Source organism: Lytechinus variegatus, chromosome 14, assembly GCF_018143015.1.
Source record: "Lytechinus variegatus isolate NC3 chromosome 14, Lvar_3.0, whole genome shotgun sequence".
Classification (NCBI taxonomy): domain Eukaryota; kingdom Metazoa; phylum Echinodermata; class Echinoidea; order Temnopleuroida; family Toxopneustidae; genus Lytechinus; species Lytechinus variegatus.
The window spans coordinates 3,346,325-3,365,042 of NC_054753.1; the positions used below are offsets into that span (position 1 = coordinate 3,346,325).

General features: G+C 37.5%; 1 protein-coding gene across 1 annotated transcript in view; it reads left to right on the forward strand.

The window, feature by feature from the left end:
• LOC121428027 (vacuolar protein sorting-associated protein 13D-like) overlaps positions 1 to 18,718 on the forward strand; it is an 88,137-nt gene that overhangs the window by 35,592 nt on the left and 33,827 nt on the right. The window contains exons 35-51 of the mRNA XM_041624602.1: positions 371 to 528; positions 1,789 to 1,887; positions 2,142 to 2,375; positions 3,801 to 3,996; positions 4,405 to 4,601; positions 5,376 to 5,575; positions 6,308 to 6,378; positions 7,131 to 7,227; positions 7,844 to 7,948; positions 8,964 to 9,084; positions 11,329 to 11,463; positions 11,972 to 12,125; positions 13,067 to 13,274; positions 15,302 to 15,527; positions 16,132 to 16,323; positions 17,141 to 17,310; positions 18,102 to 18,233. Coding sequence (XP_041480536.1) covers positions 371 to 528; positions 1,789 to 1,887; positions 2,142 to 2,375; positions 3,801 to 3,996; positions 4,405 to 4,601; positions 5,376 to 5,575; positions 6,308 to 6,378; positions 7,131 to 7,227; positions 7,844 to 7,948; positions 8,964 to 9,084; positions 11,329 to 11,463; positions 11,972 to 12,125; positions 13,067 to 13,274; positions 15,302 to 15,527; positions 16,132 to 16,323; positions 17,141 to 17,310; positions 18,102 to 18,233 — 2,695 coding nt within the window. The remainder of the gene's footprint in view (positions 1 to 370; positions 529 to 1,788; positions 1,888 to 2,141; positions 2,376 to 3,800; positions 3,997 to 4,404; positions 4,602 to 5,375; positions 5,576 to 6,307; positions 6,379 to 7,130; positions 7,228 to 7,843; positions 7,949 to 8,963; positions 9,085 to 11,328; positions 11,464 to 11,971; positions 12,126 to 13,066; positions 13,275 to 15,301; positions 15,528 to 16,131; positions 16,324 to 17,140; positions 17,311 to 18,101; positions 18,234 to 18,718) is intronic.

Consider the following 18,718-nt stretch of genomic DNA (forward strand, 5'->3'; position numbering starts at 1 on the left):
GTACAACGAAAATTGACATTGCACGCTCCAACAGAACAGTGCGGTAGAAGTCCCGGGAGAAGTCCAACAAAAGTGTACTGTTACTTTTTAAGAATTTGTTTCTATGTTGCTATTTTATAAAACAAATAATGCACTTGCTCTGTCGTGTGTAAAAGTAAATGCAGAGAAAGCTCAGTTTCTTCAGATGGTGCACAGTGCGGCACCTATCTAAAGAAACCTCGCGTGCTCTGCATTTCCACTAACGTACTCGGCTGCATGCAGAGAATGGTGTTCTAAGAACAAAATATTATAAAAAGAAAATCTTACAAAATTACTGAGATATACCAATTGTGTCAAATATATTTAAATGTTGTAATCAATCCTATGACAGGAGCAGATGGAGCGAGTGCAAGGGCATCGTCAGAGACATCTACATCCCTGGATCCATCTACAGAGTCGTCTAACGTAACGATGGTTGATAAGAGTTCAAGATCACCAGTCAGTATCGGTACAGGCATACTCACCAAGAGGGTACCTCATAGAGAACAGGTAAATAGATAGATAGATAGATACAGTAAGATAGATAGATAAATGAATAGATAGAAAAATAGATAGAAATATACATGTAGATAAGATAGATAGAAATATAGATAAGATAGATAGATAGATAGATAAAAATATAGATAAGAAAGATAGATAAGATAGATAGATAGATGGATAGAAATGTAGATAAGATAGATAGATAGATCGATAGATTGATAGATAGAAATATAGATAAGATAGATAGAAAGATAGATATAAAGATAGAAATATAGATAGAAAGATAGATAGATAGATATAAAGATAGAAATATAGATAAGATAGATAGGTAGATAAATAGATATAGATAAGATAGATAGATTCAATTCAATTCAAATTTATTTTCATTCTTCAAAATGATACAAATAGTACAAGATAGATTGATTCAATTTGAATAAACAATAGCATGAACAAAATTCAATATTGGAAAAAAAATACATATTTGAAATTAATTTAAATATAAATTAACATACATGTCAATTCAAATCAATACAATCAATATCATTAAATATAATTAAATCAATATCATTAGATATAATTAAATCAATGCAATTATATATCATAAGAAGAATGGAGGGGTCCACTGAAAAGCACAGCTTGTATAATGTGGACCCCTCAAAAATAGATAAAAATATAGATAAGATAGATAGATAGATAGATAAGTAGATAGATAGATAGATAAGTAGATAGATAGATAGATAAGTAGATAGATAGATAGATTGATAGATAGATAGATAGATGAATAGATAGATAGATTGATAGATAGATAGACTGATAGATAGATAGATTGATAGATAGATAGATAGATATATTGATAGATGTAGATAGATAGATAGATGAATAGATAGATAGATAGATTGATAGATAAATAGATTGATAGATAGATAAATTGATAGATAGATTGATAGATAGATAGATTGATAGATGTAGATAGATAGATAGATTGATAGATAGATTGATATATAGATTGATAGATAGATAGATTGATTGATAGATGTAGATAGATAGATTAGATAGATAGATAGATAGAATAGATAGACTGGTAGATTAAAAGAAAGAGTAAAGAAACATCCTTTTTATGTATGATCAGTAAAATATCAACATCATCAGTCTCTGTTGAAAGAAAAATACTTTCCAAGAGGATACCTCATAAAACTGGGGATGGATTGGAAGACAGAATGGAGAAATGATAGATTTAAAGAGTTAATGGGCATTTCCTTATATTTACAGGTTGAGAAAAACTCAGACTTCAAGGTGAATGTGACTGAGACAGAGTTTGTGATCTTGGAAGACACATCATCCAGTGATTCTAATGCTGTTATCCTCAAAGTAAGTAGTATCCACATTTGCAGTGGTAAATAACATTTACTTGTTAAGTTTGCGTGGGTAACCATGTTTTTAGTAAAAGAAATATTGTGGATGTCTTTTGGAAGTTTTTTCCGTATGAAAGGCCCAGCGGCGTATTGAAATGATCATTCCTATTTGTCTATCATATGCCTAGCTGAAGAGCACAGATACTTCATATGTTTAGGTAAACCTTCATGTGTTTTATTGTCACAATTATTCTCCCATTCTTATGACAGTCCACCTGTGCCGTACTGACCCACAAGCCCGTCTCGAAGGAGAACCCTTTCTCATGCGGACTAGAAGGCTTAGAGATATTCTCCTGCCGTATGAGCAGTGAGCAGGACACTGCTCTCTCCATCGTTGACCCTAGCACCATCAACGTTGAGCTGAAGGGAACGTCGTCTCATGTGCATAGTGGACAACAGCTCGGAGGGCTTCTTGACATCATGGATGCACACGCAGTACTGGAGGTGAGCTGATTAACCTGATCAGAACTTCATTCTTGTGGAGCGTTGTGGCTTAGTGGATAAGTCTTCTGACCTTGAAACAGAGGGTCGTGGGTTTGAATCCCAGCCATGGCGTAATTTCCTTCAGCAAGAAATTTATCCACATCGTGCTGCACTCAACCCAGGTGAGGTGAATGGGTACCCGGCAGGATTAATTCCTTGAATGCATGAGCGCTGAAAGGCAGCTCGAGCTAAAGCCGGGGTAATAATATAGAATACTTCTAGATAGAAGGCGCTATATAAATGCCTATTATTATTTTTCTGTATTTATGCATTACATTTTTTGGGTGTGTAGGTACATATGTAGATGACACCAAAATACAGGCTAAGTTCGAATTCGGAGTCCGCATGTCAAAGGTCACAGCTCATTATATACATGTACTGTATGCGAGTTGGTTCAAAGGTCTTAATTTGTTCATTTTATATATATTATGCATATTGGTTTCTGCACGATATTAAGTTCAATCATGTTGAATGATCTTCTGATCATGTTAACCTGGGGCATCTGTGTCCTTGATGCTAGCAGCCTCTCTTTTACGATAGAAAAAAAGAAAAAAGCATTTGCCTGATTTGTATCCAACTAATGCCTCTATTTTGCAGTATTTGTTTGGTATGATTGGGATGTGTATGTTGAATCATTGAACTTACTGCAATAAATTTGAGGTGCCGTGGTCTAAGGCACATGACTACACCGTTGAAATCAGGGGTTTGATTTCTCGGCACGGCCCTTGAGCAAGGTATTTTAATCTGTGTCGCTCTTTCATCTTGCATTAAAACCGGTGTGTTGGCTCAGTTGGTAGAGCGTCCCTCTCACAACTGGGATGTCAGGGGTTCAAACCCCGGCCGCGTCAGACCAAAAGACGTTAAAAGATGGGAGTTGCTGCTACCCTGTTTGGCGTTCAACGATTAAAGGGATAGAGCCTTGTCGATCTGGCGCTGCACAGTGGCTGCCGGGCCCACGATCAATTGGGCAAAGCAAATTTTCGGAGTATTTCATTTCATGTCTATTTCGAACAATAAATTATGGATTTTCATTTTCATGAATAAACATATGCTTTATGATACCAATGTGTTCACATACCTGGTGGGTGTTTCATAAAGCTGTTCGTAAAGTTACGCACAACTTTACGCAGGACTGGTCATGTTCTTAGGTCATAAATCAATTATACAGGGATATCATTTAGCACAAGAAAGGATCACCAGTCGTGTGTAAAGTCATAAAGTCGTATCTTACGAACAGCTTTATGAAACGCCTACCTGTAGTAATAAAAAAAAAAAATAAGTAGATATACTTGTATTGCTACATTTGAATGAAATCTTGCTGTCTTCGAATATTTTTGTCACTTTGAATTTTGGGCACTTTCACATTGAATCATTGATTCTTTCTAGGTTCACATTCAAGCTTTGAACATCCGGGTGTCCTACCATGACGCCCAGCTGTTCCTCAGCATCATGAACTCACTACCATCTCAGATGATCAAGAAACAACACTCTGAGGAAGATGAGGAAGAGGTAGAAGCTGTAGATAACAAGAGGAACGAGGCAGAAGAACAGACACAGTCAAAGTCTAAGATCAAAAGACAAAGTAAGTTTCACCATTTGAGCCCTTTGCAATCAAGAATGAGTCAGGTTGCAAACTTATATTCACAACATGCACAGCTATGGCTGATGAGTGGAATAGGGCAGAATTAAAATAAGTGGTCAAAATTTAAAATGTTTAATAGACTGAGAAATTTTCACATATTTGATTTAATTACATTTGAAAGGATTTATATAATATTGTCCATACGCACGCTTGCATGAGCACTTAACAGCTGCTCTTCTGAAGTCGGGGTAATCATTCTGCATTTATTTCAAAGCACTTATAGAGACTTCTGTTGAAGGTTGTGATAATTGCTATAATTAAGCAAATGAAATTATATTTAAGCAATGATATTGGAAGTGAATCATTACAAACTAACCAAATTCATCACTGGGTCGATACCTTTTCTAGTTTCCAAGTTGAAGGAGCTTGGTTTCCATTCTAAAGACTGCCGGAAGGCCCTAGAGAAGAGTAATTACAGGTTAGACCTAGCAGCAGGATGGCTGCTAGAGAATGCCAAGCCGATTCCTTCATCAAGTCCTGCTCATAGTCCAAGGGACGCGCACCAAGAAGGGAACAGTGCTAAGATGGAGATTGCAGGGATCGAGGTATGTTTGGTCAGCTCATGTCATTTTATTTCTATTTTTGTCATATTATAACCCATCTCCATCAAACATCATTTTCAGAGAATGTCCAGGGTGCGGTAACACAAAGGTTAGCGATTAATCGTACGCTTGATTTTGACAATTGATTGTACATTGTAGTCAATGGAATAAATCGTAGCAAAAATGTTTTACGATCATTTCTAAGCTTTGTGTTTCGGGTCCCAGGGCTTGACATAATCCAAGAATTGAATTAGTCCCAGGCTGTCAAAGGCTATATTGCCACAGCTGTAAAGTAGTACCGATTTTCAGTATTTAGTACTTAAAAGTGAGAAAAATACTGATAGCTTAATGTAAAATACCGATTTCTAAAGTTTCAGCTTTATGTGTTGTCCTATGGTATTTGTTGAAAATACTGATTTCCTCACCGAAATACTGATTTTCAACTTTAAAAATACTGAAACGTTCTTTTTCAGGTTGGCAGCTCTGTATTGCAGTGGATGCCCTGTTGATCGGCCTCATGCCCCCCCCCCCCTCATTGGCCTAAGACTTTTGTGTTGTATTATTTAATGTGCCCTAAAGAAAATGGGCCTTGCCCTAAATATATCAAAATTTAAGGCTTGCATGTACATTCCAACAAGAGTTTTTAAACTACAGTATATCGCTCTGCATACTAGATACATTGTGGGCTTATGCATCCTACGGGGTACTCATTTAAAGCCTACATATAGGTGGAGAGTATAAAGGTTGCTTATTCTTTTCATTCTTTCTTTCTTCAAGGTACGAGCTGGTTCTCTGGCCATCACTCTCATCGATGACTGCGGTAACATTGACATCCCTCTGATAGAGATCTCCTGTCAGAATCTCAACTTCTTCCAGAAGCTTCTCCCCAGCGCCCAAGGCCAGGCATCCTGCGTACTCTCAGCTGATTATTATCACAGGAGTCTATCGGGATGGGAACCATGCCTAGAACCTTGGAAGTAAGTTACCAACGTTTTATAATATGACAAAATTTACAGAATACAGGGAAAATACAAGCATTTCAAGAAGTGATTGAAAAAGGCACAAGAAATCGAGTCACAAAAAAGTGCAAAGTCATGAGGATCTAATTGTTATATAATAGAACAAACCACGCATCAATAGAAATCTGCTGATTAACCCTATCCAGGCCAGGGTATTTGGGGGGCCTCCCTTGAGATCTCGGCCGCCAATTGCGCGACCACGCCGAAAATTGGCACACAGGTTGCCGGGGACATAATCTACAAAATTGTGTAGTAAATAATTTTATACAAATTGCTATTAATGAAATCATATTTTTTCCTTTATCTCCCTAAATAAAGCTCCAAATATTGTTATTTTTGGTATCGAAACTCTTTGTGGTGTTCTTAGCAAGTGTACATGAAAAAATTGCGATATCAGATCAATTTCTTATGTATTATATTGTTTTTTGCAATTCCTTATGTATCTCTTTTTTTAACCTTTTGTTTGTCATTGGTTTTTCAGTGAAATTTGTTGAGGACTCTTCTGGATAGGGTTAAACCTCTTCGCATTATTAGCATGTGTTTTACCGAACTATATTCTGCATACATCTGGGCGTACATGTATATAATGGAAACTTACACTTTTGAGGTCCGTATTACGTGTATTTCCATTTGCTTTATCCTGTTGCAATCAATCACTTTATGCCTACTTTCTCGTCATTCTTTGTGTAGGTGCAATGTTGAATGGATCCAGCAAGCTGCAAGCCAGATGTATGGAGAAAAGCTTTTTATTCAGATGAAAGGTAGGTCCCTCAATATCTTAGCATTGCTCCATAGAGGGGTACTCCAAGCTGTAATATAATACTGTTTGAACAAATAGAGTAAATATTAACAAGATTACATTGAAAATTCTATTATTAAATTAAATATTAAAATATATATATTTGTACATGTAGGATCTTATTCAAATCTGGGTAACTCTTTTGTTAAACTCCATGTACAGATGTTTGATCAAGCAATCGATAAACTTTCCAAGACTTTCGGTAACATAATTTAAAGGCCTATTTTCAGATTGATCTCTTCCCGTAAACTTGGGACAATCAGTGATGATTATACTCCTCTTATGCATATATGCCATTTTCTGAATTCTATATGCAAAGATTTATTGAATATCTGTTTGCCAATATACTCATGTTCTCAACGATTCGATGTAAATGACTCATTATATTTTTTGACATTAAATTAATCACTTCATTTATATCTTGAATATCCTTTGGTCTTTTATTCAGGGTGGTTAAGTAGCCTGTAGATTAATAAGTTAATGAGAGCAGTTTCGCTAGTGACAATATTATTGTATCATAAAAGGATTAAGTTTAAAGAGTTATGAGTTGCATGCATATTTTGAAAAAGAGAAAATGTATTATTATTATATCTAACCCTAAACCTAACCTTAACCCTTGGCCTACATCTTAGATGAACTAACAGCTCAGAGCTTTTGACGCAGAAGCCAATGTAATATCATTGGGTCACTAACATATGTTCTTATTACGTTCAGTTAATGACAGGCTGGATCTAAATGTGACTAGCGCCCTCATAGATCTCTATAGCAATACGAAGAAGAGCTGGACAGAAGACTACTACAGCAAAGGAGGGTATGTAACTTGTGGTGCAAGAAGTTTTGTGATCGTACTGAAAACTTGTTGGGGGAGAAATGTAGTGGGAAGAAATATAGGAGGAGAGAGAAGGAAGAATAGGAAGAGGAAAAGGGAGAGAGAGGGAACGGAGGAATAGGAGCAGGTGGAAGAAGAAGAAGTAGTAGAAGAAGTAGAAGAAGTAGAAGAGGAAGAAGTAGAAGAAGAAGAAGTAGAAGAGGAAGTTGAAGAAGTAGAAGAGGAAGTTGAAGAAGTAGAAGAAGGAGAAGAAGGTGGAGGTGGAGGAGGAGGAGGAGAGGAGAAGAAGAAGAGGAAGAAGAAGAAGTAGAAGAAGAAAAAGAAGAAGGAAAAGAAGGAGAAAGAGAAGAAGAAGAAGGGGGAGGAGCAGAAAAAGAAGGAGGAGGGTGGTGGGTAGGGGGAGGAGAAGAAGGGGAGGAGGAGGGGGGGGGGGAGGAGAAGAAGGAGGAGGAAAGGTAGGAGGTTAAGGAGGAGGAAGAGTAATAAGGAGAGAAAGAGGAATAGGGAAGGGGATATGAAGAAAACCATCGCTGATTTATCTTTTGCCATGACTTTACTAATAAAATAATGTAATTACTGTACCATATATTTCATCTAGAGCTACTGGAAGTGGAAGGACAAGATCACCATTTGTTCCCTTTGCGATCAAGAATGAATCGGGTTGTAAACTCTCATTTGCAACCCTCACAACTACCCCTAATAAGTAAGTTGGTAATTTGAATTTACTCTGCATGGAACTTCCTTCAAATAATAATCCTTGTAGTACATCTGGCATCATTCTTTTTTCTCAAATCTTTTTTGCTTCATGATCTGCTAAAGTCATGATAATTTAAGAGCATGCAAACCTTTCTTATCAACTAAAAACAGAAAGAACCCATGTCACAGAGGTCCCATACTGTACATGTAGGATATCAGGCGTACAAAAAATGTATGGCTTCGGCCTGCTTCATAATTAAAGCTATATGAATCCACTAATAACGCGCCAAAATTGTTGGGTAATTTGAGTCACAAATGAACAAAGCATGATTGAATGAACATATGAAGAATTACATGTACATGTTAATGGGGAATGAAACCTTTGGAACAAGTAGGCTTGTGTCGAAACAGAAAAATCAAAGAATAAGAACAAAGAAAGTTTGAGAAAAATCAGACAAATAATGAGAAAGTTATGTGCATTTGAATATTGCAATCACTACTGCTATGGAGATCCTCAAATTGGCAATGCGACAAGGATGTGTGGTGTCACATGTGAACAACTTTCCCTTTGATGGAATATAAAATACCCTCAAAATGTCTCTTTTGTTTTTTCTTTTGGTGAAACAAACTGTTTATCTATGATGTATTCTTTAAAAATCTGTATTACATGCCCTCCTATAGAAAGAACACATGATCTACTGATAGATATGATAAAAGAGGCAATTTAAGTGAAATATATACTAAAGTAATGGGGAGAGTTGTTCACAAGTGACATCACACATCTTTGTCGCATTGCAAATTTGAGGATCTCTAATAGCATTAGTGATCGCAATATTCAAATGCTCATAACTTTCTCATTATTTGTCCGATTTTTCTCAAACTTTCGTTGATCTGTTTCTTTGATTTTCCTGTCTTCACACAAGCTATTTTGTTCCAAAGGTTTCCTTCTTTAAGTATCAGAAATGTCTGGATGAGTGAACCTGCATGTACATGTAAATAAAATAATGAAATGTGTTTTACAGGGTTGTATCATCGCCTGAAGAGAAGCTGAATACTGAGAGAACATTCAGCACGTGGAAGGACGTCCAGTCAGGTCAGGAGATACCGTTTATGTTTGAAGAAAAAGGAAAAGCAAGGCATAGGGTAAGCATTGGGTAAATCAATGTCAGTGCCACCTAACTCTTAAAGGGGGAGTGAACTGTTTGTGGTCTCTCATTGACCGTGTGTTATAAATACATAGTCTTAAAATATGCTTTTTCAGATATATACTAATACTGCAGAGAATAAAATGAGCTATAATTGCGTTTGTATCTTCATAGAGAAACTAAAATGTTTTGAGAGGAAGAGTAATTGTTTTGCTACTTGGTAACATGATTATTGCATAATAAATGTATTGAGTAGTAAATGTTATCTTTCAAGTGGGTCTATATTGCTAGACTACACAAGCATTATTGGTCAGGAAATGTGCTCAGGGGGTGTTTCACAAAGATTTAAGTATGACTTACATGTAGAGTCGCACTTAAATGCCATGAGGACACGCACTACTGCATACATGTGTATCCAGGCCTGCCAACTTCTCCGGGTTTTCCGGAGTTTCTCCGTTTTTCAGAATTTATAGCGGCCCAAAAGCGGAGAACTCCGTTTTCTTTGTATTTCAGATGATTTTCTTTTTTCTTTGGGAAATGACGCACTTTCCGTCTGCCTACGGCTCTCTTTCTCTCTCTCTCTCTGAGTCCTCTCAATGTTACATTTACGTACGTACGCACGTGTGTCGGATCGTACCTATATACCGTGCGTAACGTTAATTAAACGCATGCACTACGCGCGCGTACGTGGAGTTCAGAGTTCAATGGATAAGAACGTGTGATGGGCCTGTGCTCCGTGTGTGCATATACGAAGTGCAACAAGCCACGGCCAGGGCGCTATTTATCCGACAGCGATCGTGTGTATTGACATTGGACAGTTCGCCCGCGATCGCGAGGATTCATAGCGCGTGTAGTGCGAATGTAACTCTATGCATACGATGCAGCGCAGCGCTTGCGTGCCTCCGCTACTATACTACTACCGTTCTGGAATACCGTGTGGGAAATGGATTGTTTCGCCAGCTGAGGGTTTAGAAACGGTAACATTTTAAACTAATATTTTGTCCTGATATATTTATATGTGCTTTGTGCTTAGTGAGCTAAATGCTTTGGATTTTACAAGTCTGCCGTTTCAGTGCCGATTCTTGCAAACTTTTAGACCCCTGCTGTATTTTTTTTTAGTCTGTTAAAGGCACACAGAGACTCCCTCCTAATCCTATACAAAACAATGAAAGCAGTTCTGCTAATTTTTCATAGCAACAGTGACTGTGAAAGAGTATTTTCCATCGTGGTAAAGAACAAAACTAAACAGAGAGCAAGCCTGAGCACAAGAACATTAAGTTCTCTGATGGTACATAAATTGGCTATGGAGAGTAGAAAGAAACTATGCCATACTTGTACTTAAGAGAGGTAATACATGGTGCCAAAAAAGCCACTTATGAAAGGCTCCAGAGAAAGGACAAGGCATAAAAAGCTCAAGAAGGGCTCCAGAAGGCTTGTTTTTAAGGTGAAATTTCCTAAATGTCCTCCAGCTTCAAGAAAGGCTCCAGAGAAAGGACAAGGCATAAAAAGCTCAAGAAGGGCTCCAGAAGGCTTGTTTTTAAGGTGAAATTTCCTAAATGTCCTCCAGCTTCTCTGCCCCCTTGCACCCCTGCCGGGGCCTTGCCCCTGGAGTCCCTTGACCCCCGCCATTGGGAGTTCGGCTTTCCGCGCGATTTGTGGACTCCTTTTTTCCATTTTCAAATGTTGGCAGGTCTGTGTATCTATCAATAAGATCGCGCGTTCCATATCATCAACGCGTTGGTATTTAAATGCGACTTAAGTCATATTACTTAAATCTTTGTGAAACACCCTCAGGATGAGTAGTTGAAGACTCAAAATGGCACTATAAGTTCTTTTCTGCAAAAATGTCCTTTGTTACAAAAAGTTACAAAAGGAGAGGAAAGGGAGATAGACATTGACAGAGACATCCGCATCCATATACCTACATGGTTTATAGTGCCAGCCATTGACCGACAATGTATCCACACTGAAATAACGCAGGATAGTAGGAACACACACTCCTATATACAACATGCAAGTGTGGACGTTGGTGTCTGTGTGACAATTTACCAGTAAACGGGACATCAGGGATGCATACATTTGTCACATTTTTCAATGTATTTTAGCTCCATTTGATTTGCGGCTGTTTAAGAGGCTATAAGAGAGACTGAGAAAGGGTGAGACAAAGGGAGAGAGAGAGGGGAGAAGGCCAAGAAATTTGAAGGATTTTGGTATAAGCTCTCTCTACATTTTATTCTTCTAGAACACCCATGAGTTAAGAGTTCACCAGTTGGTGGTAAAGGTCGATGGTTGGGAACAGCTAACACCGGTATCTGTGGATAAGGTTGGGGTATTCTTCAGACATGCCAAGCCGCATCATAACCAGCTCTCCAGCATTGTAAGTACGGTACTCATTTGCATTTTCGATTCAGAGTCCAATACGCTTTAACTTTTTCACACAATTCAGGAAATGTTAATATTTGTTGTGACTCTATGATAAAATGGATAGTGCCCAATGCATCTCAGTTTTATTTTTACGCTACTACTCCAGAAAAATCATCATGATGTTTATTGGGACTCTGGAGTAAAAAGTTTCACTTTAGAGCTAATACCTCAGTCACATTTGCTCTACTGCTGCCGTACGGTGAGTCGAAAATAGCAGTTTTATTCATATTTATTCTAACCACCTATATGTAGCTATTAAAAAAAATGTTAAAACCGCTGTTTTCGACTCCCCGTACGGCCGTCATAGAGCAAATCTGACTGAGGTATAAGCAGAACACACAACTTAACTGTAACTGCTTGATAGGAAAATCAGTAAGTTATCATTAGTTTTGCATTTTCACCGGTTGATTATCAGCATTTGTCGAATCTAATACCATCTATTAATTCTGATTTGTGTTCAGTTCTCGGACCAGCAACCAGCCAGGGTTGTTTTTCATGTGAGCTTAGAGGGCGGTGCACGTAAACTAATCACAGTCCGATCTGCATTGATGGTTGTTAGTCGTCTCAGTGTACCCCTTGAACTAAAACTAGTCAATCCACAGTCTTCTACCAGTAGTAAGTACCTCCATGGTTTTTACATTTCCATATTTCCATTTGTTTTTAATTGTTCGAAATAGACATGAAATGAAATACTCAGAAAATTTGCTTTGCCCAATTGATCATAGGCTGGACTGCCAATCAACGAGGCTCTATCCCTTTAATTGTTGAATGCCAAACTGGGTAGCAGCAACTCCACTCTTTTAACGTCTTTTGGTCTGACGCAGCCGGGGTTTGAACCCCCGACCTCCCGGTTGTGAGACGGACGCTCTACCATCTGAGCCAACACACCGGTTTCTGATGCTCTTAGATGGTTTTTAGTCGTTGTATTGTTTCTTTTGAACTCAAACTATTCAAACCACACTCTAATTGGCATTATTGGTTGTTGGTCTGAGTTATTGATAATTAATACTTACATAGCATTTATCACAAAGAATCCTGTCTCATACTGGTGAAAAGTTAGTAGACACCGTCTGATCATAATTTCTATGTTTTAATTAGGCAGTCAATATACAGTATATTGTTCATCTAGAACAGATAACCGGGTTTATTGTAATTGTTTCCCTTTTTATCAAATGTGATTTAAGATAAAAAAATTGAATTTTATATCTTAAAATCTTGAATATCCCTTGCATTTTGAAAGTTCTACTGGACCTACAGTGTACTGCAAAATTGTCTGAAAAATGGTAATGGTCAAACCGTAAATCTCTCAATATTTTTATTGCGTTTTCTTTGCAGATCCCAATACCTAACGTCACTGGAACCCAACCAGACTTCGACCATGTACATACTGAATACATATACATGTATGCCTTTGATTCTTGAAACTTGAATCTCAACATCTCTAATCCTTGCCCTCAGGAAGTTCCATGGGACCTACACTGTACCTAAATTGTGTGAAAATAACTATTGGTCAAACTGCGAATCATCTCAATATTTCTATTTCTTTTCCTTCGCAGATCCCCAATATCTGAAGCCCCTTGAGCCTAACCAGCTGGTAGCCATCCCGTTACCCTGCGTATCCTGGGATATCTATCTCAGACCAAAGGGATGGGCCGTCTCGTACTGCGATAAACCGTTACTATGGCGACAGGTCCAGTATCCTGGCGACTCCAAGAGCTTCCCCATGGAGTGCAGGACAGACAGCGGGGATTCCGGTATCTTCAGGTCAGGAAAGAAATGTTTATCAGAAAGATAATTTAGTGTATCTTTTCATGGTGTATTCATTAACAGTTGTTCTCAACCAAATAGAGTGGAATCATGTATTCCAACCAAAAGACTGCCAGTAATTGTTGTGTGTATTAATAATAATATAGGATATTTATATTGCGCACATATCCACCTTGTTAGGTGCTCAAGGCGCTCCTATATTACCCGGCTAAGCTAGGCGTTCATAGCGCACACAGCTTCTTAAGGAATTACTTCCTACCGGTACCCATTTACCTCACCTGGGTTGAGTGCAGCACATTGTGGATCAGTTTCTTGCTGAAGGAAATTACGCCATGGCTGGGATTTGAACCCACGACCCTCTGTTTCAAAGTCCGAAGACTAATCCACTGGGCCACAACGCTCCAAGTATTCTTCACGTATTCTTCTTGCCTCATTTGGTGTGGTGTTATTGTCTCCCCATTCTTTCCCGAAAGTTGCCAGATGTATCTTGATTTATCACCTGGGGCCCGTAACACAAAGCTTAGCAATGATCGTAGAACATTTTTATACGATTGATTCCTTTAACTACGATGTACAATCAATCATAAAAATCAAGCGTACGATTAATTGCTAACCTTTGTGTTACGGACCCAGATCATGTTTTTTTACAATGATAATCCAAGACCATAACATGCAGTATCATGACGTCCTACTCAAGATAATATACTCTCTGTAAACATAGAATAAAATTTGACATTTCCTGACAGGTTGCTACTTAATGCTGATCACCACGCTCTTTCTTCGATCCAACATCACTCCCATCACACTTATCCTAAGAACAGATACGTCAGAAAGTAAAGAGAATGAAGTAGACATTTTTTTTTGCTCGCATTCACCCCATCCTATTCCCTTCCAAACTTCTGGTTCCCATTTCATAAATACTCGTTATAATAACAAGTGCACAATTTCTATAACGAATGTATTATCAGCCAATCATATCGAAGAATTTCAGTAGCTTATAACTTACTTAAAATTTGATATCAATTCAATTCAATTAAATTCAATCATGGTTTATTTCGTATAAAAACAATACATGTTACAAAGCCAGAAGGCTGAAAATTAACATGTTTACAATAAAACGTTCACAAGTCAGGGATAAAAGCAAACAATTACAATTTACAATGTACATAGATAAAAAATGTACATAAAAATTCATTAAATATAATAAAATAGAACAAAAAAAGAAATACAATATTAAAAAGTGATGGATATTAGACAATTAAAAATTCAAGTATCAATTGGATTGAAATGGAGACTAAAACAATGGCAAAAATTTGAGTTGATTTCAAGGGTATGAAAATAAAAATTTATTTAGAATTTAGTAAATCCATGAAATGTGGTATTGCACTTTTTTAAAGCGATCTGTTTTGCATTTTAACTGAGCAAAGTTTGGAACACTCCTTAATAAGATTGAGATATTTTTCCTTTTCGGTAGCCAATTATCACGACATGTTTTATGAAACGGGCCCCTGATATGAAAATGGACCTGTAGCTGTACCTCTGCTTGTATCCTATTCATGCATCATGTGACCCAACATCCCAAGACCAACAATTAATCGCCCAAGATGAATTTTGAGATTCATCTTTAGATTGAAAAAAGCGTACCCTAATCTTTAGAATGATATTTTTCTTTTCAATATTGATGAATAATAACCCACTCAATTACTTGATTTAATGCTTGGGAAGAGAGAAAACAAAGGTTTGGAGTTTTTGGTTCACCCAAGCAAGAGATGTGAAAACTGTGCAGTCTTGGTGATATTTCAAAGTCCTGAAAAAGTGGCTCAAAGAATCTCTTCTATCTCATCTTCGGAATAAAAAAGTTTGGTTATATGAAAGGTTGATTATTTTATGGCATTGATCATATGCAAACTCAAAATTCTTGCATGTAAAATGAATAGTGCACTTCCAATGCCTTTACTCTTTTTATAACTGAGGGATTATGATGATCAAAAAATCATTCTAAACATATATTCTATATCCATTAGGTTCTGTCTGTTCGTGAAGCATGAAGCTTTCCCATCGAAGGGCGCCCTTGGCCGACGATCCCAGGCCAAGAAGACAGAGGCTCTAGCAGCTCAGCCAGGTCATACCTTGACCATCTTACCTCCGATGGTACTGACCAATCTACTACCAATGGAACTTAACTTCTTAGTGGTCAGATCCAAGGTTCAGGGATGCATCCGACCTGGAATGGATGAACCTATCTATACAGTAAGTATGTGAAATAATTCATTTGCAGTATTTCATTTTGGTTTACAATTTTTAGCTCATCCTGCCCGAAGGGCGAAATGAGCTTATGCTGTGCCGTCCGTCGTCTGGCGTCTGTTGTCCGTTTACATTTTTAAAATTTCTTCTTCACCATTTCAAGTCCAATTTCAAATTTGTTTGCTTTATATTTTAATGCCTCCACCATAGGTGGTAACTAGAGTCATTTCTGTCTGTATGTCAAGTTGTAATTTTTGGCGTAAATCTTAAACCATCAGGAGATTTTACTTTATCCTTTCCCAATAGGATAGACAATGTTACTAATTCTTTTTGGTTACAGAGGTCTGCATGTTGAAATACTTTTTTGTAGCAATGACTAAAATTGTGAGGATCAACTTCAATCTTGGGGTGTGTATCACTAGTTATCTTGTCAAAATGATTAAATAAACTTTTGAGGGATTAACGTTAAATGTGGTTTGTTCAAATTAGATCAATATTGAGATTATCTGTAGTGTATTCATGTTCTACAAGTTGATGGTTTTATTTTAACATTATTCAATCACTTATTGGCTACCCTAATGTTTTTGTTTTGTTTTCAATGCTATATCAGGCTGACCTTGACCATGCACAAGACATCAAGTTCTTCACAGAGTCTTTCAGGGAATGCACACAACCCCTCACCATACCAGCCAAGCATAACAATGACGGATTTGCTTATATAGAGCTCAGAGATTCACACCCGAAGAGGAGAAGCTTACAGCTGGCTGTCAGGGTAGAGTGTGTCGCTGGTAGAGCACTCAAGGTAAATACAAGGCAATAGTGGTGTCAATTGTAGTGTAGAGGTGGTGTGGTGGTTGTGGTGGTGTTGGAAACGATGATATATAGAGCTCAGAGATTCACACCCGAAGAGAAGAAGCTTATAGCTAGGGTGGACTGGTCGCGGGTAGAGCACTCAAGGTGAATACAAGGCAAGAGTGATATCAATTGTAGTGGTAGAGGTGGTGGTGGTAGTGTTGGTTGTGGTGATGGTGGTGTTGGAATCAGTGGTAGTAGAAATGTTGGCAATGGTGGTAACAGTGAGGTTACTACTACTACTACTTCTACTACTAGTACTACTACTACTACTACTACTACTACTACTACTACTACTACTACTACTACTACTACTACTACTACTACTACTACTACTACTACTACTACTACTACTACTACTACTACTACTACTACTACTACTAGTACTACTATTACTACATGTACTACTACTACTACTACTACTACTACTACTACTACTTCTACTACTATTACTTCTACTACTACTACTACTACTACTACTACTACTACTACTATTACTACTACTACTACTACTACTACTACTACTACTTCTACTACTACTACTACTACTTCTACTACTTCTACTACTACTTCTACTATTACTTCTACTACTACTACTACTACTACTACTACTACTACTACTACTACTACTACTACTACTTCTACTACTACTACTACTACTACTACTACTACTACTACTACTACTACTACTACTACTACTACTACTACTTCTACTACTACTACTACACTACTACTACTATTACAATTATTATTACCAATTTTTGCAGGTGTATGTTTCGGCATCCTACTGGCTGATCAATAAATCTGGTCTGCCTCTTGTATTCCGTGAGGAGGGAGCTGATTTCGACGCAGCTGGTCAGTACGATGAGCACGAGCGAGCTAGGAGTGTGGCCCCTCTGATGTTTTCATACAAGGAACCTGGAAAAATGGATAACATGTGAGTCCGTTATTTCTATTTCTTTCAAAAGGATGCTAGTAACTTTGTGGGAGCTTGAATTGATTGAGTCATGTTCGTGGCATATTACAATGCTCAATGGATTGAGTAAAGTTGTGGTCTTACAATGTGTGGGACCCGGGTTCAAAACTTGATCAGTGCATTGGTAAAATTTGGTAAGTTATTTATCTTCATTACGAGTTCTCTCTGAGAGTACTTTGAACTGTCAGTCCTTTCGTTGCTTACCAGCGAGCATTCAGGATTTCTTGAAACCTAAATTTATTATTTGACTATAAGACAGACTGAACTGGTGAATACATGTAACAAGACTTTTGATTGATTCTATGATGAAAGAAAAGGAACAAAATGCTATAATTGATTGCACAATCGTAGCAAAGATATTGTTTATGTCTGTGTGCATGTCATCATGTGTGTAATACATCAAGGACATGATATTATTCTATGAGAGAAGCAAGATTGAAATAGTTGATTGTAAGATTTGTGATTAATTCCAAGATCAGGGGGCCATTTCATAAAGCTGTTAGTAAGTTAAGAGTGACTTTAAGAACGACTGGTGATCCTTTCTTACGCGCTAGACCATCGCCAATCAATATCCCATTTACTACACGAAGGAACACCAGTCGTTCTTAAAGTTGCTTTTATCTTACGAACAGCTTTATGAAACACCCACCTGGTATTAAACTGTAATCAATTCATGATTCTTGTAGGCTCCCATAAAACCTTTTTCCTCTCCTCAATTAAGCCCCTATGATGTTTGTGTTTAATATCACCAGGTGTGTGATGCGTCTTGGTCAGAGTATCATAGGACTAGAAGGCAGACCTAACTGGTGTCATCGTATGTCACTAGAGGGCGGTACAGGAGTACGATCTCTAAGGATCTACCAAGATGGAGGCAGGCCTCACATGTAAGATGATTTTTTTTGTAATAAGTGTTTCAGCTGTTTTTTGGCGTACATGTATGTGTATTTTGGATGTGGACATCTGAAGAGTAATTCTTTTGTGGCCATTTACCATCATATTCTTCCAAAATGAAGGCAGGCTTCACATGTAAGATGATCGTTATTTTTTTAAATTAGTGTTTCAGCAGAGTTTTTTTATCGACATATATGTAGTACAGATTTAATCTGAAGAATGATTTTTTTTGGGACACTTACCATCACATTCTTCCTAATTAATAGGAAAATTTAAAAACCCACACTTTTCCAACATGAGGTGTTGCTCTGTAATTACAGCCATGTTTAGATAGTATGATTTTTTTTACAGTTAATATGTCCGTAGTTAAGTTAGTATTTTAGATATGTAAGGTTACGTTGGATGTTTTGTTATGTGAGGTAGTTATGTTAGTAAGTAAGTAAGTTTAGTTTATTAGTTAAGTAGTTAGGTTTTGCAA